This window comes from Sceloporus occidentalis, unplaced genomic scaffold (assembly GCF_023333645.1).
Source record: "Sceloporus occidentalis isolate IW3139 unplaced genomic scaffold, rSceOcc1.0.p SCAF_70, whole genome shotgun sequence".
Taxonomy (NCBI): Eukaryota; Metazoa; Chordata; class Lepidosauria; order Squamata; family Phrynosomatidae; genus Sceloporus; species Sceloporus occidentalis.
In genome coordinates this window covers 4,285,001-4,308,763 of record NW_028317050.1, presented here as the reverse complement: position 1 = coordinate 4,308,763, position 23,763 = coordinate 4,285,001, and the positions used below count along the sequence as shown (strand labels likewise).

The 23,763-nt window shown below is 44.3% G+C and overlaps 1 protein-coding gene across 1 annotated transcript in view; it reads right to left on the bottom strand.

Moving 5' to 3' along the window:
• LOC149286352 (ubiquitin-like protein ATG12) overlaps positions 1-23,763 on the bottom strand; it is a 31,675-nt gene that overhangs the window by 3,902 nt on the left and 4,010 nt on the right. The window contains exon 3 of the mRNA XM_089494256.1: positions 12,604-12,666. Within this exon, the coding sequence (XP_089350382.1) occupies positions 12,604-12,666 (63 nt within the window). The remainder of the gene's footprint in view (positions 1-12,603; positions 12,667-23,763) is intronic.

The window sequence follows — 23,763 nt, the reverse complement described above, 5'->3', positions numbered from 1 at the left end:
GTTCAACCTATATACATATTGTGTCCCTACTGTGTTGATCCAGAGGAAGGCAAAAAACCCTTATGAAGCAGATGCCAATTGCCCCATACCAGGGGGAAAATTCCTTCCCGACTCCAAATATGGCAATCAGAATAAATCCCTGGATCAACGTTCTGTCCCTATTAATCTAATATCCATAACTTGTAATATTATTGCTTTCAAGAAACACGTCCAGGCTCCTTTTGAACTCTTTTATTGAGTTTACCATCACCACTTCCTCTGGCAGAGAGTTCCATAATCTCACCGCTCTTACTGTAAAGAACCCCCGTCTGTGCTGGTGTAGAAACCTTCTTTCCTCCAGCCGTAGAGGATGTCCCCTTGTTATAGATACAGTCCTGGGTATAAATAGGTCCTGGGAGTGATCTCTGTACTGTCCCCTTATATATTTATACATAGTTATTAAGTCCCCCCTAAGCCGTCTTTTTTCCAAACTAAATAACCCCAATTCTGATAATCTTTCTGGGTACTGTAGTCCTCCCATTCCCCTTATTACTCTGGTTGCCCGTCTTTGAACCCTCTCCAGCTCCACTATATCTTTCTTGTACACTGGTGCCCAGTACTGTACACAGTATTCCATGTGTGGTCTGACTAGTGACTTGTACAGGGGTAGAATTATTTCCTTGTCGTGGGCATCTATGCCCCTTTTGATGCACCCCATGATTTTATTTGCCTTAGCAGCAGCTGCCTGACACTGGTCGCTACAGGTAAATTTACTGTTAACTAAAACTCCTAAGTCCTTTTCCATGTCAGTCGTCCCCAGTGTTTTCCCATTTAATACATATTCCCAGCCTGGATTTTTTCTTCCCCATGTGCATAACCTTACATTTATCTGTGTTGAACCTCATCTGCCACATCCCAGCCCAAGCCTCCAACCTATGCAGATCCATTTGTAATCGTGCGCTGTCCTCTATTGTGTTAACCACGTTACAGAGCTTAGTATCGTCTGCAAAGATTGATACTTTACTATGCAATCCCTCTACAAGGTCATTAATAAATATATTAAAAAGAATAGGACCCAAAACTGACCCCTGTGGTACCCCACTAGCAACAGTAACCCACTCAGAGTATGTACCATTAATAACCACCCTCTGTTTCCTATCACTGAGCCAGTTACTTACCCACATACACACATTCTCCCCCAGCCCAAGCATTCTCATTTTATGTACGAGCCTTTTATGTGGCACCGTATCAAATGCTTTGGAAAAATCAAGATATACGACATCCAGCGATTCACCCCGATCCAGTCTTGAGCTCACCTCCTCATAAAAGCTGATCAGGTTAGTTTGACAGGACCGATCCCTTGTAAACCCATGCTGATATGGAGTCATACACTTATTTTCATTGAGATACTCCAAAATAGCATCTCTTAGGAAACCCTCAAACAGTTTACACACAACAGAAGTTAAACTAACAGGCCTATAATTCCCCGGGTCACTTTTCGTCCCCTTTTTGAATATTGGCACAACATTTGCTATGCGCCAGTCCTGGGGAACAGACCCTGTCACTATAGAGTCCTTGAATATTAGAAATAGGGGTCTGTCTATTACATTACTTAACTCCCTTAGAACGCGGGGGTGAATGCCATCTGGACCTGGTGATTTGTCTATTTTGATTTTTTTTAGGCGGCACTGCACTTCTTCCTGCGTTAGACAGGCGACATGTACTGGGGCATTTATCTCATCCTGCTGTATATTACCTGGCATTTCATTTTCCTCTGTGAATACAGCAGAGAAGAATATATTTAATAGATTAGCTTTTTCCTGATCCCCGTCTATAACTTCTCCCTCATTACTTTTTAAGGGGCCAACGCTTTCATTGTTAACCTTTTTACTATTTATATAGTTAAAGAACATTTTGGGGTTTGTTTTACTCTCTTTGGCAATGAGTCTTTCTGTCTCCAATTTTGCTGCTTTTATCTGATTTTTACATATTTTATTTTTTTCCCGATAGCTTTTTAGTGCTTCCTCACTGCCTTCCTGTTTTAGTAGCTTAAATGCCTTTTTTTTGCCATTTATTGCCCCCTTTACATTTTTATTTATCCACATTGGTTTTCTCTTGTTCCTGACTCTTTTATTCCCATACGGTATGTACCTTTCACAGTGAGAATTTAAGATATTCTTAAAAATCTCCCATTGAGCGTCTGTACTCTTGTTTTTGAGGACATTTTCCCAATTTACAGTGTTAAGGGCTTCTCTTAGTTGATCAAACTTTGCCCTCCTAAAGTGCATAGTTCTTGTGGCTCCTCTAAGAGTTCCCTTATTGAAGGACAAGTTATAATGCATCATATTGTGATCACTATTTCCTAGATGTCCCCTGACCTGCACATTAGTTACTCTGTCAGGTCTGTTGGTTAATATTAAGTCCAGTAGGGCGCCCCCTCTGGTCGGGTCCTGTACCATTTGGGACAGATAATTATCCTTACTTATAGTCAGAAACCGGTTTCCTTTATGAGATTCACAGGTCTCGGTTTCCCAGTTTATGTCGGGATAGTTAAAGTCCCCCATAATAACCACCTCATTGTGATTAGCTGCCTTGTTTATTTGCTTTAATAATTGATCTTCTGCTGCTTCCATTATATTTGGTGGCTTATAGCAAACCCCGATCAGTATTTTATTATTTTTCTTTCCATATATTTCTACCCATAATGACTCCACATTATCATTTCCCTCACATATATTCTCCCGCAGTGTGGCCTTTAGGCTGGACTTTACATAAAGGCAAACTCCTCCCCCTTTTCATTTTTTCCGATCCTTCCTGAATAGACTATACCCCTGTATGTTAACCGCCCAGTCATAGCTATCATCCAACCATGTCTCTGTTATACCCACTATGTCATAATTTTCTTCAGACATTATTAACTCCAGTTCGTCAGTTTTATTGGTCAGACTTCTGGCATTAGTAAGCATACAATTTAGAGGTGTATGGTTTTTTTCCCTATGAAGCCTATCCCTATTAACTATTCTAACCCCTCCCTCTGCTCCACCCCCAGGTACATTTATAAGCCCCAGCTCTCTATCTACACTATCTTCCCCTTCTATATTGTAGTTTCCCTCCCCCCCTTTCCCTAGTTTAAACACTCCTCCACCCTTCTGGCCATCTTCTCCCCAAGCACAGCTGCACCCTCCCCATTGAGGTGCAGCCCGTCCCTACCGTAGAGCCTGTATCCGACAGAGAAGTCGGCCCAGTTCTCCATGAACCCAAACCCCTCCTTCCTACACCAGCTTCTGAGCCACTTGTTTAGCTCCCTAATCTCCCGCTGCCTCTCTGGTGTGGCACGTGGTACAGGTAATATTACAGAAAATACTACCTTGGAGGTCCTTGCCTTAAGCTTGCTACCTAAGTCCCTGAAATCATTTTTAAGGACACTCCGCCTCCCTCTCACTTTGTCATTGGTGCCAATGTGCACCATGACTGCTGGGTCTTCTCCAGCCCCTCCCAGTAATCTGTCAACCCGATCCGCGATGTGCCGAACTCGAGCGCCAGGCAGACAACACACTGTTCGGCGATCCCGGTCTTTGTGACAGATCGCCCTGTCTGTCCCCCTAATAATTGAGTCCCCCACTACCAGCACCTGTCTGGCCTGCCCTGCGCTCCTCCTTCCCTCCTTACTGGAGCAGACACCCCTCTGGTGGTCAGAGGCAGTGACTTGCTGCAGTACTGCTAACTCTGAACTAACATCCCCCTCATCTGCCAACCGGGCAAACTTGTTGGGGTGTGCTAGATCAGGACTAGCTTCCCTGGCGCTTTTCCCCCTACCCCGCCTTCTAACTGTAACCCAGCTAGCTGCCTGACTGTCCTGTACCTCCATCCCACTATCCTCCCCCACCTCTACCTGCGAGAGAGCTTGCTCAGTGAGCAGCAGACTCCTCTCCAAGTTGTCAATAGATCTCAGTGTTGCCAGTTGCTCCTCTAGACTCAGGATTTGTGCTTCCAAATGAGCAACCCGCACACATCTCGCACAGCAATATGCACCCTCGACGCGCTGCTCAAGGATTGCATACATTGAGCAAGATGTACACCTGACCGCATTGTCAAACATGGAGGACATCTTGGCAATGGGGATAGCTCCAATAACTGGCAAAAACAGACAGTAAGGCGCAAAATATATATAAATATATTATATGCAATCACAAGGATTTATACTTTACCCTCCTTCTTGCTTTTTAACTCCTTCTTTGCTTGTAACTCCTCACTTAGAGATGTCACTTAGGAGATTCGCCCCAGCTCAGGATTCGCTTGTGTGTCCAAGCTAAATGCAACTGCAAAAGCCAAGCAGAACTACACTACACTAATGTGATTGATAAAACACAGGAAACACAATCCTATGTTTAGTTAGTGCTCAGATGAGCAAGGGTTTATTTTTGTTTATATTGTATTTTTGTTTAAGCTCCTGGTTTGAAGAAAATAAATATTTCGATTTTATCTGGATCTGGAACTGGCGTTTTTATTACCCTAGAAGACAAACGATTCTGAAAGATCTCTGACTGATTCCTTGTGCTTTAAAGGACATTCAGTTACAATTGGTGGAGAATGCGGGCAGTCCTTGGCTGTATGACCAACCTCGTTACATTTATAACATTTGATAACATAGTCAATTCCCCAATTAGTTCTTTTCCCAGGTTTGTTATGTCTGTATGCGGCTCTGACTCCTGGAATAGCGTCTCTGGTGTCTTGTGCATATACCTGATGTTCTTCAGTACCCCTTCATGAACAGTCTTACCAGCTTTCCCAGGATCTTGGGTCTTCCGATTGCGGAAGACCCAAGATCCTAGGGTCTTCCGCAATCGGAACTTGCACGTCCTGCTTCAGTTGAAACAGGACGTGCAAGTTTTCCTACATACTGTGAAGGGACCGTCCTGTACCCCGACTAAGTACTCCCGCCAAACGTTGCTTCCTCCTGACGGGACACAAACAAGTAACCCCTTCAGTGCCGAGCAGAACCAGCGTTGTAGATAGAAGGGGGACGTCGCTGCACCGTAGCTGCATTGGCACTGTGGCTATCCGAAGCTTAGCTACACAGCGAGGCTACAGCCCACCCCAAACATCAGGCAACACTCATGTTGGAGGTGAAAACGGGACTCATTTATTAAAGCCAAATAAAGAGCTATATATACACAAGTAGAAAAGGGGCAAGACAAATATCACATGATCCAATTACCATGTCAGGAAGGAAGTAATTAGATCAAATCCTGCAACACAATATCCAGGGGAAGGACAGGATGACACGAGACATAAATAATTACATTAACTGGGGACGTAAACGTGGAATGACGATAGACATATAATTGGCTTAAGACAGACAATGGCCAGGACACAGGGATAACAGGAGCTCACAGGATTAACAGCTACCTGTTTTGTAATTGATAATTAGGTATGCAGCAGTGACATCTAGTCATACCTACAGGGGGTCTTAAGACAAGGGCTAACTCACATAATAACAGGGGAAACAAACACTTCACACCTATACAATTAACAATGCTAAGACAATCAGCCTTCTTCCTACCACAGGATGTCCAGCTGACGTTACAGTTTTGAGACACTGAGTGCTTCATGGGGGACATCAGCAGAAACTGAACCCCTGTAGTCGATAGGGAGGAGGCTGGCTCTCAGGCCTCTCCAGGGGCCCCAGTGATGGAGGGTTCTGTCACACATACCTCTCCACCAAAGCAATTAATTGGGCACTTTGACTAACCCATCTATGCAGAGGAGGCAAGCCCCACAAAAAACGGTCCATTACTAAGAGTTCCACAATGTGGCTAGCTGAGTTGACCTCAGGCTGTAACCACTTCCTGGCAAGATGTATTAGGTCAAATATTTGGGATCTTGCAGCTTTGTCAGAGGAATATGCCCATGAATGGAACCTTTGTGCACGTACTGCTGAGGTTACTCCAAGCCTTGCCAGTATTTCATCCTTCAACTTGCTGTGGTCACTGGCCTTCTGGGGTTCTCCACTCAGGAACGGTGCCAGTATACTTGCCTACTCAGCTGCCGTCCATCCTTCTCTCACTGCTGTGCGTTCAAAAGCCAGACGATATGCCTCAATGTCATCTACTGCAGTCATCTTTTGAAGATAGTGACTTGCCCGAATCATCTTGGGTCCTTGATAGCTCCCTTCAGAATCCCAGTTCAGCTTTTCAGACAAAGCGTGAATCTCCTGTTGCAGCGCATGGGTAGCAGTTTGCTGTTCCTCACGGGTCACTCTGAATGCCTCAGCTTGTGTCATAACAATCTGCTGCACCAGGGTATCAGTGCTTTCCTTCTGTGCTTTGGCCATTATCATAGCATTCTCTGCTTGAGCCAGCACCAGCTGCTGTAGGGCTGCACTATTTTCTGCAGCTCTCCTGTTAGCTTCCTGCTGTGCAGAAGTAGACTGGATCAGTGCTTTAATAACTTCCTCCACGGTAAGTTTCAGGTAGCTTTTATAGACACATAAGTGATGCCCGTATTCGCCACCAATTGTAACTGAATATCTTTTAAAGCACAAGGATCAGAGATCTTTCAGAATCACTGTAACGGGTTCACCAAGAGAGCTGTAGTAACTCCCAGAGATCACCCACATGTATCCTCCTGTTGTCCCCGGAATCACTTCCAGCACCAGCCAGCATGCGCACCTTGGAACCCTGCTATGTGTACCCAATAAGTAGACACACAACTACCTTGAACTGAGTACAGCAGGAATGAACAGTTTATTGTAGTAAAACAGACTCATATAGCCACAGAACTTCATTAACATAAATTAACAGATACATGTATTCAACCCAACCTTTAATCCCCAGGCAGCAATCCTATTGATGGGATTAATTAAACAATGGAGTTCCTGCCTGTTTGGCAGCCAGGCTGGGGCCTTATATGACAGGTCATTCTGTCACAATCACTTGTCACGAATTCCGGTAAACTGTTACAGTTGGAAATGCCCGATCGGGTAGTGATAGTCACGTCACCCCGAAGTTCACAGGAGGACAGGGCATCCTTTGCAGGGTCTGGGCTACCCGATCGCTCCGATTAGGGACCTGTAACAGTTACCGGTAAACAAATGTTACCCTCCGGTCTGTCATTAGCCTTGGGGGACTGCCCCACATCCGGGGCAGTCCCCAGTGCCACACATCCGCCGGTAAATTAACCCTTTCCTCCCCACGATGTTAAAAAAAAAAAAACCAAAAAACTAAAAATTGGGTTTAGTTAATTGGGTGATTAGAGGGAATTGGGGATAGTGTAGGGTTTTAGAAATTGGGAAGGGAGGTGTAGTGTGTAATGGCGCAACGTGTCTTCAGCGCTGAGGAGGCTTATGACTTCCTCACTCACTCTGACTGTTTCAGACGACCAAGGCACTTTGACTGCATCAGATATTGACCCAATATCCGATTAATCTAGCTATGCGTCAGATAATGACGAATCAGAGGAAGATGATGATGGCCAGGTTCCATCTGCTAAAGCCGGGCGTGGAGAGCCTGAGTGTTGGCGAAAAAAGCGCATAAAATTATTGCTACGGCTGACTTTGGCAGTGATTGATGGCCAAATGGCTGCATGGAAAATGTCCAAATGCTCCTGGTAAAATACTCTGGTAGACTGCTTTCCAAAAATGTATACTTTTATGGGAACATGTTCTTCTGTGGGACTGCTAAGCTGCTTCATAGATAGCATTGGCTTAGCACACACCGTGATCCAGTATGCCGGCACGTTACAACTTATGCCCTGTAACGTCCAGAAAACCACAAAAAACTAGGCATTTGGGGTATTTACGTAATCAGGACAGGCGACTGAACACTTTAGGCTGGATTTCTCTGCTGTAACACATACCCTGTGCCAAAAATCCTCAGCAACACAGAAGTGTTGGTGAAAAAAGTGCAGGAAATTAGAGCAATGGCTGACTTTGGCAGTGATTGGCGGCCAAATGGTTGCATGAAAATTGTCCAAATGCTCTTGATCAGATACTCTGGGTTGTCTGCTTTACAGAAATATATAGTTTTATGGGGGTTTTATAATTAGGGGGGTGCTAAACAGGCCCAAATGAAACATAGGTCTACTAAAGCAAAATGTGAAATTTCAGGTTTGGAATCTATAATGCGCATGGTCCCGTTTGTGCCCTGTAATGTCCAGAAAACCATAAAAAAAACTAGGCATGTGGGGTATTTACGTAATCAGGAGAGGCGGCTGAACACTTTAGGCTGGATTTCTCTGCTGTAACACATACCCTGTGCCAAAAATCCTCAGCCTGATCTCCCATGCTGCAGGATGTACAGGTGCGTCCATATGTGTTTCTTTAGATGCGTTTTATGGACGTACCGGTACGTTTATAGGGGACTGAAAGGGGTAACGTGAACAATTCAATTCCAAAACAAACTGAAAACTTGTTGCATAAGTGTGCACACCCTCTTATAACTGGGGCTGTGGCTCTGTTTAGAATTAACCAATCGCATTCAAACTCATGTTAAATAGAAGTCATTACACAGCTGCCATCATTTAACGTGACTCTGATTAATCACAAATAAAGTTCAGCTGTTCTAGTAGGATTTACCTGATTTGCTTAGTTGCACCTCAGAGCAGAAGAAATGGTCCGTAGAGAGCTTCCAAAGCATCAAAGTGATCTCATTGTTGAATGATATCAGTCAGGAGAAGGGTAGAAAAGAATTTCCAAAGCATTAGATATATAGCAAAGGATCACCAGAGCTGCTTATAAATGTGAACTCCACTCTGCAGGTAGCAACAGTGAATATAGAAAAAAGCTCTCAGTGAGAGAGACAGGGGAAACAGAGGAGTAGGTAGTCACTGGATACAAATGTATCACCCGCAATCATTAATGAGAAGAAAGTAGAAACATCAGCCAGAATAATAGTCAAAGCAGTTATTTTCTTTATTTCTGGAAACACGGACCGGTTTCGTTGTGTGAACAAACGCCCTTATCAAGGATGTTTAACCTTGATAAGGTTGTTTGTTCACGACAATTTGGAGTGCTTTTGCAAAGAAGAATGGGCAAATATTGCCATGTCAAGATGTGCCATGCTAATGGACTCCTACCCAAAAAGACTGATTGCTGTAAAAAAAAATCTAAATCAAAAGGTGCTTCAACAAAATATTAGTTTAAGGGTTTGCACACTTATGCAACCAGTTTATTGTGTGTTTTTCAGCTTGTTTTGCAATTGAATTGTTTAGAATATACGTCACATTAAAGGTGGAAAAAGTTCTGACATGATTTATCTTGTGTGTGTAGACTTTTTATATCCACTGTATGTGTATAGGGAGGCTGTGTATACATGTGTGGGTAGGCAGGTGTGTAAAGGCAGTGTATATGTGCGTGTATGGGCAGGCATGTGTATAAAGGCAGGGTATACCCAGTTATGTAAAAGCAGTATGTGTAGGGGCAGGTGTGTACATGGGCAGTGTATATGTGTACTTATGAGCAGTGTCTGCGATCTGCCCCTCAAACTGAAGGGCATCACCGGGGCCATCCGATCCGCCCGGTGACGTCTCGCGCAATGACGTCACCACGCAACTTTATTAACAATTGACAATTGTCAGTTAAAGAGGTATGGGGGCATGCTGCTTAGATGCCAGGCATCTAAGCAGCTACAGGCCCCCAACATATACTGTTGGAAAGGTAATCACCTCACCTTTCCAACGGTATATAGCTTGTAAAAAGAAATGTAAAATATTAAGTTAAAAAATAAAAATGTAAAAAAAAAAAGTAAAAAAATTAAATTTAAACATAAATTAGTTTAACTTTAAAAAAAAAAAAGTTTAAGTATTCTAGCTAAATGATCACTGTGGTAGCCAATGTTACCACAGTGATTATATAGCTATAAAAAGTCACATTCCCCTTTTAAAAATGGCCGATACTAATTTTTAATCCCTTTGATCATGGGGTTAAATTTAGCCAACGGTAGAGGGAGGCAATTTTTGAAATTCTGATGAACTGCAAATATTATTAAAATCAGCCATTTAGCCTGTGCGGTACGTGAGTAACCATCTCATCCCTGGAGCGCCTTGATTTTTTTTTCTCCCTTTACCATCATTTCTTTGGGATTGTAAGGGGAAAGAATGGTGTGTGCTTCTGTGAGTGAATGTATGGAAAGTATGGATGTGCTTCTGTGAGTGAATGTATGGAAAGTATGGTGTGTGCTTCTGCGAGTGAATGGAGATATGAAAGGCGTGTGAATGATAAGTAATTATGGTTGAAGCCTTGACATGGCATTACTGCTCACGTAGGAAGTTAAATTATGGCACAAAAAGTACACATTTGCAAAAACTACACCCCTTGGCACATCAAATGAGGGGCTGCATGCGTTTCTAGTACAAACCTGGAGTGCGCAAGACACAAATGATTATTATTTGTGCACTCAACTTTTGTCCTAGAAATACATGTAGCCCATCATTTGAAGCTGCGAGGGGTGTAGTTTCTTAAAATGGATGAATTGTCTGAATGAGGGAAGAGCATGAGTTAATATGTGGATGAGTTGTCTGAATGAGGGAGAGCATGAGTTAATGTGTTTGTGTGTATAGATGTATAATTGTGGAAGGGCAAAGATGGCACTAGCAGGATGTTTGAGCCTTGGGGACCAAGATGGCACAGGCAGGGTGTATATGGGACGAAGATGGCACATCTTATGTGTGTTATCTGGGTGCTGGCCAGGTTCTATGTGGGCAGTGTGGACGAAGGTATATTTAATATATACCTTCAGTGCTGAGATCACAAGTGAATTTCAATTGATCTATACATGCAAAGCTGGGTTTGTGTGTTAATGTGTTGATCTATACCTGCTATCGGCAGCAGGGACTAATATTATATATATATATATATATATATATATAGCCAAAAGTAATGTGCTATGGAATGATACTTTTGTTATTGGACAATACAATACTTGATCATTCAACATGGGAAGCCTGAAGCCACAATTTAGTACGACTAATCCTTGAAATCCTTTAAACAACACAATACCTTAACTTTTGCACCAAATGATTTCAGGGCCTAATATTAGATCCTGCTGTTGAGATATATATATATATATATATATATATATATATATATATAATGTTTATTTCAGTGGTATGATTTAATGGTGGAAATTATTAATGCCCCCCCAGTTTGACTGTGGTATCTTGTGTGCCCCCCCTATATATTGTTTCTAGAGTCGCCACTGGTTAGGATTTAAAGCTCTAGTAAAATCATTGATTAATTTCCAGGTTATTATTTGGATCCGTGCTGCATGCCAACTCATTTTATATGCTCCATTAAATGTGAATTTTATTTAAATGTACATATAATAAGGAAACATATGTTTGTTTTCTGGCTTATCAGAAAGTATTTTTCGACATGCCAGGCATATCCCGGGAGAACGACTTCAAACAGGTGTAGAAAACAATCTACAATTGCTTTCTTCTCCCAAAATTGCTGTAATCCCTCAATGTCGAAAACTGAATTGCCCCCCAGGCCAGCCTAAATCTGAACAAAACGGTTGTGGGGCCACGCACTAAAGTGGCTGATACGGTCACACGACCGCCAGGGCAGTCTTTAATGCAGGGCAAAGCCTGCAGTACCCGTTATCACTTCTGCAGGGGCCCTGTTGCTTACCTGTGCACGGTGCATGGCATAGGGAGGCTGTTTGCAGCTACGATGCCACACACAGGTCATTTGGGTGCATAGGTGGCAAGTCCTATGCTTCTAATCTGGGTGTTGGGCTGATCCTGTGGATGTAATCAAGGTGCTAGACCTGACATGATACTAAAGGGGGGCATTAATTCACAAGGGGGTGCTGGCTGGGGGAATTATTTCACGAGGGGTGCAGGGGGGGGCTGGGTGGTGGGGCATTAGGGTGACCACAACGGCACGTTTTCTAAGACACACATAACTTTTACATATTGCTGACCAGCCCAGATAAAATGCTGCTCTGCAGTATGGGGGATGTATAGACTCATGGAAGGAATCAACTAGTCAGATATACATCCCCCATACTGCAGGGCAGCATTTTATCTGGTGGCATCAATACACAAGGGGGGCAGCTGGGGGGCCATTACATAAATCAATACTAAAGTGATAGGCAGGCTGGGGGAATAAATATACATAGTGCTGGCTGGGGCGATACACAAGGGGGCAAAAACACAAAAGGGGGGGTCAACGTCAAAGCAGTGTTGAAAATGCTTTTTTATTTTTTTTTTATTGTCGTAGCTTAGCCGGTCTGGATGTGGGTGTCTTGGTGTCGGTGTGGCAGAGCCGGTCCTAGTGCATGTGTGTCTGGCTGTCGATGTGGCAGAGCCGGTCCTGGTGTGTGTTTGAGGGTGTCTGTGTGGCAGAGCCTGTCCCGGTGTGTGTTTGGGCGCCGGTGTGGCAGAGCTGTTTTCACCTCAACATGAGTGCTGTCTGATGCTAGGGGTGGACTGCTATGATCAACCACAGTGAGGGATGATCAGGCCCTGAAAAGTCAGTTACTGGAATCGTATAACTAACAGGGAAAACAAATTTCTTTTTGCTACACAACTGATAAAATCAAAATGATAATGAAAATAAACCATAATTAAACCATAAATAAACCAATACACCATAATTGATCATTTAACTTGGAATTTTACCTCATACAAAATTCCTACTTCTTGGTCAGGAGATGGTGCAAATGACTGATTCACATAGATAAACTGAAACAGAAAATAAAGATATTGTATAGAGTTTTATTAGAAAATGAAGACACTATGTTGATACTACATAGTATCAGCCAAGCTATACCGTATTTGCTCGATTATAAGACAACCCCCCAAAATTTGAATTAATTTAGGAAAAAAAAGAAAGCCTAAATATAAGACTACCCTATAGGAAAAAAGTTTTACTAGTAAATATTAATTCACATGTAAACTATTTTTTTCATATTTTAAAAAAACTATGAGTGAGAAGAATGCATTTGTTTTTATTTCCTTTTATTTGCCAACCTGCCTCCAGATATGCACATCTGCCCCTCAGATATACCCTATACCCCCTCATATGCCACTCTGACCCAGAAATGCCTTACACCCCCTGTATGCCACCCTGCCCCCAGATATGCCTTATACCCCTTATATGCTACTCTGTCCCCCCAGACTCACCAGTGCATCCCGGGACTTGTCTACCGTGCTTCTGACTCCCTGGTGTCTAGTGGGGGCAGCCGGTGGATGTCGGCGCGATGCGCGTAGACAGCCTCCACTGCTACCTGGAAGGTTTATGTTCTAAATATGTTCTTTTTTTGTATGGATAGTTTTCTGCTGGTTTGTCCTATATTTTGTTTTTCACATCCACATTGTAAGTTACATTTTTGGAATTATTTTACATTTAATTTGAAAGCTTTCTCCTGTGATTTTACTAGAGAAATTAGTTGCATTTTTAGGCATTTGATTATTTAATTTCAACAATTATTACAGTGAAAATATTTATACAAGCCTATTTTTAAAGTTTCTGGCCTTTCTATAGATTACTTGCCGTGTTTCAGGTAATATCGTCATCCTTCATCTTGGAGCAAAATATAAAAATGTTTCGATAGGTTTTTAATAATAAAAGCCAGAGAGAAATATTGTGTTACAAAGTTAACATTACAAAAATTTACATCTTTATCTTTTTTTTTTCCAAGGTTTCAAGGGTCCTTTGGGGACAAGGCAGTTAGGGGGATGACAGCTTGCCTGATCTATAAAACCATTACCATCAGTAGGTTTGGAAAAAAAGTTTTGGAGAGAATTAACTGGAGTAAAAACCAAATTATATTTATTATGATTTAAATATACAGTAAACTTATAATTTATTAAGAGAAGATACAGTCAAGGAAAAAATTAATTTGATCCCCTGCTGATTTTGTACGTTTGTCCACTGACAGACATGACAGAACAACAACAAAAAATCCAGAATAACGCATTTCAAATAAATTATACATTGATTTGCATTTTACTCAGTGAAAAAAGTATTTGATCCCCTATCAATCAGCAAGATGTCTGGATCCCAGGTGTCTTTTATACAGGTAATGATCTGAGATTAGGAGCACTCTCTTAAAGGGAGTGCTCCTAATCTCAGTTTGTTACCTGTATAAAAAAAAACAACGCCTGTCCACAGAAGCAATCAATCAGATTCTAAACTCTCCACCAACCTACACAAGGCTGGAATGGGCAGCTGGGACCATAGTCACCAAGAAAGCAATTGGTAACACACTACGCCGTGAAGGAAATATTGCAGCGCCCGCAAGGTCGCCCAGCTCAAGAAAGCACATGTAGAAGCCCGTCTGAAGTTTGCCGATGAACAACTGCAAACTGGGTGAAAAGCGTTGTGGTCAGATGAGACCAAAATCAAGTTATTTGGCATTAGGGCTGCAACTAACAATTAGTTGGCCGATTAAAAAAATTAATGTACATTTTTCACTTATTTAAAATAATTTAATATACAAACAGGATGTTAAAAACAAACAGCAGAATAAAAAACTGATAAAAATGCATTTCTTGTTTTTATTTCCCAACCTGCCCCCTCCAGCTATGCACATTTGAGCCCAGACATGCCACTCTGCCTCCCCCACATATGCCTTATATACCTTATACTCGAGTATTCCTTATACCCCAGATATGCCACTCCGTCCTCCCCAGATATGCCTTATACCCCCCAGATATCCCATAGTGCCCTCATAGATTTACAGACTCGTTTGCAGCACACTGACACAATACTTTTATAAATAAATACTGGATTGATCTTCACTGCCCCCAGGATTTAGATTTCCCTTAGTTTGCCCCCCTTTACCTCTAACTGCACCTTAAGTTAACTTTATTAAATTAACCCTCAGTCCTCAGCATTAAATTAACCCTAAACACCCCATCAACCATAGCTGCCCCTAAATTAACCCTAAAGACCCCTTCAACCAAAACCTTAAGTTAACTTTATTAAATTAAATTAACCCTAAACACCCCATTAACCATAACTGCCCCTAAACTAACCCCCACCTCCCCTAACTTTCAGCAAACCAAATATTAATTTTATACTCACAGTTAGATGAGTTCCTGAGCCATGTGGACGCTATAGAAAATTGGCGGGTGTGAGTGTGACTGCAGGGAGGGACTGTAAGTAGTAACTGCTGCTGTGAGTCACACTGAATGAACCGCATTTGCTCTGAAAAACCCCTAATTTTATAATCAATGAAAATCGATTCAACTAATCGATAATGAAGTTCGTTGGCAACGATTTTCATTATCGGTTATTATCGATTTTATCGATTAGTTGTTGCAGTCCTATTTGACATCAACTCAACTTGCGGTGTTTGGAGGAGGAGGAGTGCTGCCTATGACCCCAAGAACACCATCCCAACCATCAAACATGGAGGTGGAAACATTACGCTTTAGGGTGTTTTTCTGCTAAGGGGACAGGAAAACTTGACCGCATCAAAGGGACGATGGATGGGGCCACGTACCGTCAAATCTTGGGTGAGATTGACGGCCAGGGCATTGAAAATGGGTTGTGGATGGATATTCCAGCATGACAATGACCCAAAACACACGGCTAAGGCAACAAAGGAGTGGCTCAAGAAGAAAGCCCTTAGATTAAGAAAACAGAAAATCTGTGGAGGGAGCTGAAGGTTCGACTTCCCAAACATCAGCCTCAAAACCTTAATGACTTGGAGAGTATCTGCAAAGAGGAGTGGGACAACATCCCTCCTGAGATGTGTGCAAACCTGGTGGCCAACTACAAGAAAGGTCTGACCTCTGTGAAGTACTAAGCCATGTTTTGCAAAGGGGTCAAATACACTGCTCTAAAAATTAAAGGGAACGCTAAGATTACACATCCTAGATCTGAATGAATGAACTAATCGTATGACATACTTTCGTCTTTACATAGTTGAATGTGGTGACAAACAAATCACACAAAAATTCTCAATGGAAATCAAATTTATCAACCCATGGAGGTCTGGATACGGAGTCAAACTCAAAATCAAAATGGAAAACCACACTACAGGCTGATCCAACATTGATGTAATGTCCTTAAAACAAGTCACAATGAGGCTCAGTAGTATGTGTGGCCTCCACGTGCTCATATTACCTCCCTACAACGCCTGGGCATGCTCCTGATGAGGTTGCGGATGGTCTCCTGAGAGATGTCCTCCCAGACCTGGACTAAACTCCTGGACAGTCTGTGGTGCAACGTGGCGTTGGTGGATGGAGCGAAACATGATGTCCCAAATGTGCTCAATCGGATTCAGGTCTGGGGAACAGGCGGGCCAGTCCATAGCATCAATGCCTTCCTCTTGCAGGGACTGCTGACACACTCCAGCCACATGAGGTCTAGCATTGTCTTGCATTAGGAGGAACCCAGGGCCAACCGCACCAGCATACGGTCTCACAAGGGGTCTGAGGATCTCATCTCGGTACCTAATGGCAGTCAGACTACCTCTGGCAAGCACATGGAGGGCTGTGCGGCCCCCCAAAGAAATGCCACCCCACACCATTACTGACCCACCGCCAAACCGGTCATGCTGGAGGATGTTGCAGGCAGCAGGATGTTGCAGGCAGCAGTATGTTCTCCACGGCGTCTCCAGACTCTGTCACATCTGTCACATGTGCTCAGCATGAACCTGCTTTCATCTGTGAAGAGTACAGGGTGCCAGTGGCGAATATGCCAATCCTGGTGTTCTCTGGCAAATGCCAAACGTCCTGCACGGTGTTGGGCTGTAAGCACAACCCCCACCTGTGGACGTCGGGCCCTCATGGAGTCTGTTTCTGACCGTTTGAGTGGACACATGCACATTTGTGGCAGTGCTCCTCCTTGCACAAAGGCGGAGGTAGCTGTCCTGCTGATGGGTTGTTGCCCTCCTACGTCTCCTGATGTACTGGCCTGTCTCCTGGTAGCGCCTCCATGCTCTGGACACTACGCTGACAGACACAGCAAACCTTCTTGCCACAGCTCGCATTGATGTGCCATCCTGGATGAGCTGCACTACCTGAGCCACTTGTGTGGGTTGTAGACTCCGTCTCATGCTACCACTAGAGTGAAAGCACCGCCAGCATTCAAAAGTGACCAAAACATCAGCCAGGAAGCATAGGAACTGAGAAGTGGTCTGTGGTCACCACCTGCAGAACCACTCCTTTATTGGGGTGTCTTGCTAATTGCCTATAATTTCCACCTGTTGTCTGTTCCATTTGCACAACAGCATGTGAAATTGATTGTCCATCAGTGTTGCTTCCTGAGTGGACAGTGTGATTTCACAGATGTGTGATTGACTTCGAGTTACATTGTGTTGTTTAAGTGTTCCCTTTATTATTTTAAGCAGTGTACTTATTTCACTGAGTAAAATGCAAATTAATTTATAACTTATTTGAAATGCGTTATTCTGGTTTTTTTGTTGTTATTCTGTCTCTCACTGTTCAAATAAACCTACCATTATAATTATAATCATGTCATTGTCAGTGGGCAAATGTACAATATCAGCAAATATTTTTTTTCCTTCATTGTATTTCTCCTTCCCAAATGACTAGGATATCATCTAAATACTGTATGTAGACCAGAGTACCAAGTTTGTGCCGAAAGAGTGGTTACTCCAAATATACTTCTCCCGGTCATTCATATACTGATTGGCATAACTCAACAAAAACTTGATACCCATGGCAGGGTATAAAAAAAAGTGGTTATTTTTTGTGGAGGGTTTAGATCACTGGGCTGACTTTGCTTTGGGGTATGATCTATATAGCCGTGATGGGTTGCATCAGAACGTAAGCGGGTCCCATGTGCTTGAGGAGAGAATGGCTTGATGGTTGGGGGGAGAATAAATATCGGGCAAGACAGGGAAGGTATTTTAGTTAATAAGTGGGTGGATCTGGGGGCTTGTTTCTACAGATAATAGGGAGAAGCATATATTTTGTTGCCCCCCCCCAAAACAAGGACAGAAAGTACTTGCAGCATGTGTGTTAAATGACAAGGTAAAGGTCATGTCTACAAATGCTCACAGTTTAGGCAATAAGATCCATGAACTTGTAACAGTAGTGATAACTGAGAATGTTGATTTAGTGGCTGTTATTGAGACATGATATAATGAAAAAAATAACTGGGACATAGCAGGGTACTCTTCATATAGAAAAGATAGAAACAGCAAGAAAGAGGGAGGGTGGCCCTAAATGTAAAAGATAAGCTCTAACCTAAAACAAGTAAGTGAAGAGAACAAACAGAGTCCGTGTGGGTTACATTACAATTCGGTAAGCGTACAGTAACTTGTGTATGTGTAATTTATAGACCCCTCCTGGACACAAAGAAGACCTAGATAATCTACTAGTTGAGGGAATAGCTAAAATGACGTTATAATCGTGGGTGACTTTAATCTTCCTGATGTGAACTGTAAACCAAAGTAGCTGGTTGTGCCCAGAGTGCAGATATTCTAAACTCCCTACTAGGATTAGTTGAGGAGCCAAATCGTAAGTAGGCCATATTAGATTTAGTGTTCAAAAATTGATATTACGGTAGGTGAAAGTTTGAGATAAAATGTTGTTTAGATAAATGAGAAAAGAAAAGTAAAACAAGTGGTAAGAGTGGTAAGATTAAAAACAAAACAAAGAAGGTATGTAGAAGACGATAAAGGTCTAGCTGACATGTGAATATTTCTGTTGAGTTTTTACAAATGAAAATTAAGGAAAGGGACCCCAGTTAGGAAAACCAGACTGAGTAATTGGATACATGTGAGTTTATCGAGATGGAGGTTCTACTTCAGTTATCTAAGGCAGGGTTCGACAAATCCCAGGTGCCAGGTTGCCATGGCGACTCAAAATTTTGTCCTGGCGCCTAGGTGTTTGTCAGCCTGTGATCGCGGGGGGCGCTGCTACTGCTGCTGCTGCTGTCTGCTCCATGAGAGCGAAATTGCAGCGTTAACCCCTTCAATGCCCCTTCAATTGCGGCATTTTAGGGGTTAATTCCCGTTTTGTACGGGGCTCTGCTGCTGGTGGTCTACCTGGAAGTCCAGGCAGGCCAGCAACAGCAAAAACGAGCCCCCACAAGCCCTGTGATGACTCCCGTAGGCATGGAAGCCTACAGCAGTCATCAAAGATACTCCCCCTGCAATGGCTGGTCTATAGACCAGCAACTGCGTCCTAGAGGCAGCTTCAGGGACAGGGGGAGAGGGTTCTTTGGTCTCCACATGAGTGTGGAGGCCAGCCCCAACACCCCCCTGCTGCCTGATCGCTCCATGAGAGCGACAGTGCAGCGTTAACCCCTTCAATTCCACAATTGGGTATAACACATTCGTGGCATTGCAGGGGTTAACATTTGTCCCCACAAGCTTGTGGGGACTAAATATCAGTCAATGCTGTGCTCCAATGGAACATCAGCATTGAAAGTTAAAAAAAAAAATAAAAAAAAAACAAAAAACCAGCAATGACCTGAAAGTCCAGGGTGCTTCCAGGTCAAATGTTGTGATTTTAGTAAGTGGGCTGATAATGATCAGATCACTCCTAACCAACTGTTAGTTTAAAAAAAAAATCCTGGCTCCTAACTTTTTTAGCTGGCGCCTAGATTCACAACAAATTTGTCAAGCCCTGGTCTAAGGTAAAGACAAGTAGGTCGGTGGGGCCTGTTGGAATACACCTCAACCCCTTGATGACAGTTGACGGTCCGGGCACGTCATGTGAAAACAAACTGTTTACAACAATTGACATGCCAGGACCGTCATGACTTCAAACTACGTTCGCTTTCTGCACCCAAATGGTGTTGCTGTAATGCCTCGATGACGAGGCATTCAGCAACACCAAAATCGACATCAGGCGGCGGATGCACGTTTTCAATGGCGTCGCTGAAATGCCTCGATAGCGAGGCATTCAATGACATCGAACACCCACAAGCTCCACTGGCAGGTGGCTCCACTGGCAGTTTGAATACAAGTACTGCATTCAACCGGTTTCAAAATGTCCCAATTAACACACATGGAAGGATGATCACATCTAATTTCCAATTTGAAAAATGCACACGTCCCAAATGTGGCTTTTTAGCCCCCAAATAACCTGACAAACCCGTGCATGTGGAGTATCACTGTACACAGGAGATGTGGCTGAACACATGTTGGGGTGTTGTGTGACAGGGACATATACCAGGACCTGTAAATTCATACCTAAAGTAAAACGTGTGTGGGAAAAATACACACGCAAAACTACTACTGTAAACTTTGACAAAGGCAGATAGTAAAATGGGTGCATGCAAAGAGTTAAAATACCAGCATTTAAAATACCCTGGGGTGTATATAGTTTTCAAAAAAATATGGTTTTATAGGGCACACTGAAATGGCCAGGTTCAAAGATGTACCAAATAGGACATGGACAGTAGATCACCAAATGTCAAAGTTCAACAATGAAAAATGCACATGCCCTTTTGCCCTAAAACAGCCAGGCAAACCCATGCATGGGTGGTATCGCTGTACTCAGGAGATGTTGCTGAACAAACATTGGGGTGTTGTGCGACAGTGACATATACCAGGATCTGTTAATTCATACACAACAGAGGGTTGTAGTCACAGTGGCGTTGTCACGAACCGGGTGAGCAGGTAGAGAAGGAGCCCAGGTGCAGGGGATACTAAAGACGAGCGGAAAGAAATGAACCGCAGACTGATGATAGAATATATGAACAAGAAAAGTCTTTGCTGGAAGCCCTCGGGACGGGGCACACTCGGCAGGAAGGCCTCGGGACGGGGCACACTCGGCAGGAAGGCCTCGGGACGGGGCACATTCGGCAGGAAGGCCTCGGGACGGGGCACACTCGGCAGGAAGGCCTCGGGACGGGGCACACTCGGCAGGAAGGCCTCGGGACGGGGCACACTCGGCAGGAAGGCCTCGGGACGGGGCACACTCGGCAGGAAGGCCTCGGGACGGGGCACACTCGGCAGGAAGCCCACTTGCAGGGCACACGGCAGGAAGCCCACTTGCAGGGCACACGGCAGGAAGCCCACTTGCAGGGCACACGGCAGGAAGCCCACTTGCAGGGCACACGGCAGGTTGCCCACTTGCAGGGCACTCATCTTGGGAGTCCACTAGTGGGGCGCTGGCCGCAACTCAGGAATAACACAGGAACCAAAACAGGAACAGATCAGGAATCAAAACAGGAACAGATCAGGAATCAAAACAGGAACAGATCAGGAATCAAAACAGGCAGTCCTCTAACGTTAATGTCAAGGCCCAGACTGAAGGGCTGGGCAGGTTTATAAAGCCTGGCTTGATCAGGTGATATGAAGCAGCTGGACCTGATAATCACTTCAGAGTGGTTCAGAGTGACAAGGGTGGCCACTAGTGGATGGAGATTGACATGAAAGCGAAATAATTATGCATGGTCCGGGCTAGCAGGGTGGAATTATGATACCCCCACCGCTAGGAGCAACCTCCGGGTGCTCATAGAACTGCATAGAAGCAGTGTCACTGTCTGTGGCGAGACATCTTTGTTCTGGCACGTAGCGCTTCTTAGCAGCCTTCTTGCCATTGGTCTCCGTTTTGGTCTTTTTATCAGCATGGTCAGGTTTTAACACAGTCCGTACAGATATACATATCTGAAGAAGACACTCCGCAAGTACTTCCAGAACTGTGGTTATCCCCGCGGACTCCTTGGTATGGCCTTGACATTCTGTCACGAACCGGGGGAGCAGGTCCTCGGGATGGGGCACACGGCGCGGCTAGAAGCCCTCGGGGTGGGGCACGCGGCGCGGCTAGAAGCCCTCGGGGTGGGGCACACGGCGCGGCTAGAAGCCCTCGGGGTGGGGCACACGGCGCGGCTAGACGCCCTAGGGGTGGGGCACACGGCGCGGCTAGACGCCCTAGGGGTGGGGCACACGGCGCGGCTAGACGCCCTAGGGGTGGGGCACACGGCGCGGCTAGACGCCCTAGGGGTGGGGCACACGGCGCGGCTAGAAGCCCTCGGGATGGGGCACACGGCACGGCTAGAAGCCCTCGGGATGGGGCACACGGCACGGCTAGAAGCCCTCTTGCAGGGCACACGACTAGAAGCCCTCTTCCAGGGCACAGGGCACACGACTAGAAGCCCACTTGCAGGGCCCCGGCGGAAGTGGCGGCAGCGGAGGTTGTCTACGTTTATCGCGCAGACGTTCACAGGCCGGCCCCGCTAGAGTCTGGGGGTGCATTGGTAAGTCGGGGGGGGGGAGTGGCACTTCTAGGGGGCATAAAGCATATGTAGGGGGGGGCATAAAGCATATCCTGAGCGCAGAGGGGCATATCAGGGGGCAGTGGGTCATATCTATAAGATGCATTATGAAGGGGGGGCTTAAAATGGCTATTGGTTTGCATATAACATATCCTGACAAACTGTATAATAGATACCAAAAATTTTAATATACATGTATATCTTCTTTCTTCCTCTCACCCAACAATCTGTCCCCTTGACCCCATCCCATCACACCTCACAAAGTCACTATGTCCATCCCTTGGTCCATCATTTACCCACCTATTTAATCTCTCTCTATCATCTGGAACTGTACCAAGCATGCACCCATTCTAAAAAAAATCCTTCCTCAGATCCTGTCTGTCTGACTAACTACCGCCCTATCTCTCTGCTTCCTTTTAAGTTGCTTGAATGAACTGTGTACAATCGCCTTACTAACTTCCTCTCCTCCAATTTCCTCCTTGAACCCCTACAGTCTGGTTTCAAACCCCTTTACTCTACTGAAACAGCTCTAACAAAAGTCTCCAATGACTTGCTCTCCGCCAAACCAAAAGGTCACTTCTCCATTCTAATACTATTGGATATCTCTGCCGCTTTTGATACCGTTAATCACCACCTTCTTCTTGCTTCTACAGGCATTTGAGATACAGCTCTCTCCTGAATCTCCTCATATCTGTCTAACCGTTCCTTCTCTGTCAGCTTCTCTGGCAAGACATCACCCCTTCTATTTTCGCTCTGTCCTTGGCCCTGTGCTGTTCTCAATTTATACTTCATCCCTTGGCAAACTAATTATCTCATTTGTCCTCCAGTATCATCTATATGCAGATGATACCCAAATCTACCCGTCTTCTCCTGATCTTTCTCCATCTCTCATGTCCCGTATTACCAATTGCTTGTCTGCCATTTCTTCATGGATGTCAAAACGCTACGTGAAACGTAATCTTTCTATAACAGAACTCATTAGCTTTTCTCCTTCCAGCTCCACTCCACTCCCCAAATTCTCTATCACCATTAACACGACTATCTCTCCTACTAACCAGGCTCAATGCCTTGGGGTCATCCTTGACTCTAACCTCTCCTTCATCCCTCACATTCAGTCCCTCACAGGATCCTGCCACTTGCACCTAAAAACATCTCTCGCATCTGCCCATTCCTCACTTCTCTTCTGCTTCCCCACTCTGTGAAACCCTCCACTGGCTTTAGAATTCTATTTAAAATCCTGGTACTAAGATACAGGGCCCTCCATAGATTTATGCCCTCATGAGCAAATACTCTCCTACTCGATCCTTACGTTCTTCCCATGGGCTAAGGCACTCCTCCTCACTTATCACCTCTTCCTCTTCCCGTCTACAAGATTTCACTCAGGCTGCCCCATATCTCTGAAATCTACTTCCAACGAACCTTCAGCATTCACCCTCCCTGCCAACATTCAAGAAACATCTCAAAACTCACTTCTTCAGAGAAGCATACCATCTTAGCTGCTAGAACCTCCTTGTCATTAATACAACCACCACACTACCTCACATCTTTCCTCTGTGCCTTATGTTTGTCACCCCATTCCCTCAAGATTGTAAGCTTACGAGCAGGGCTCTCTCCATCTAATGTATCGG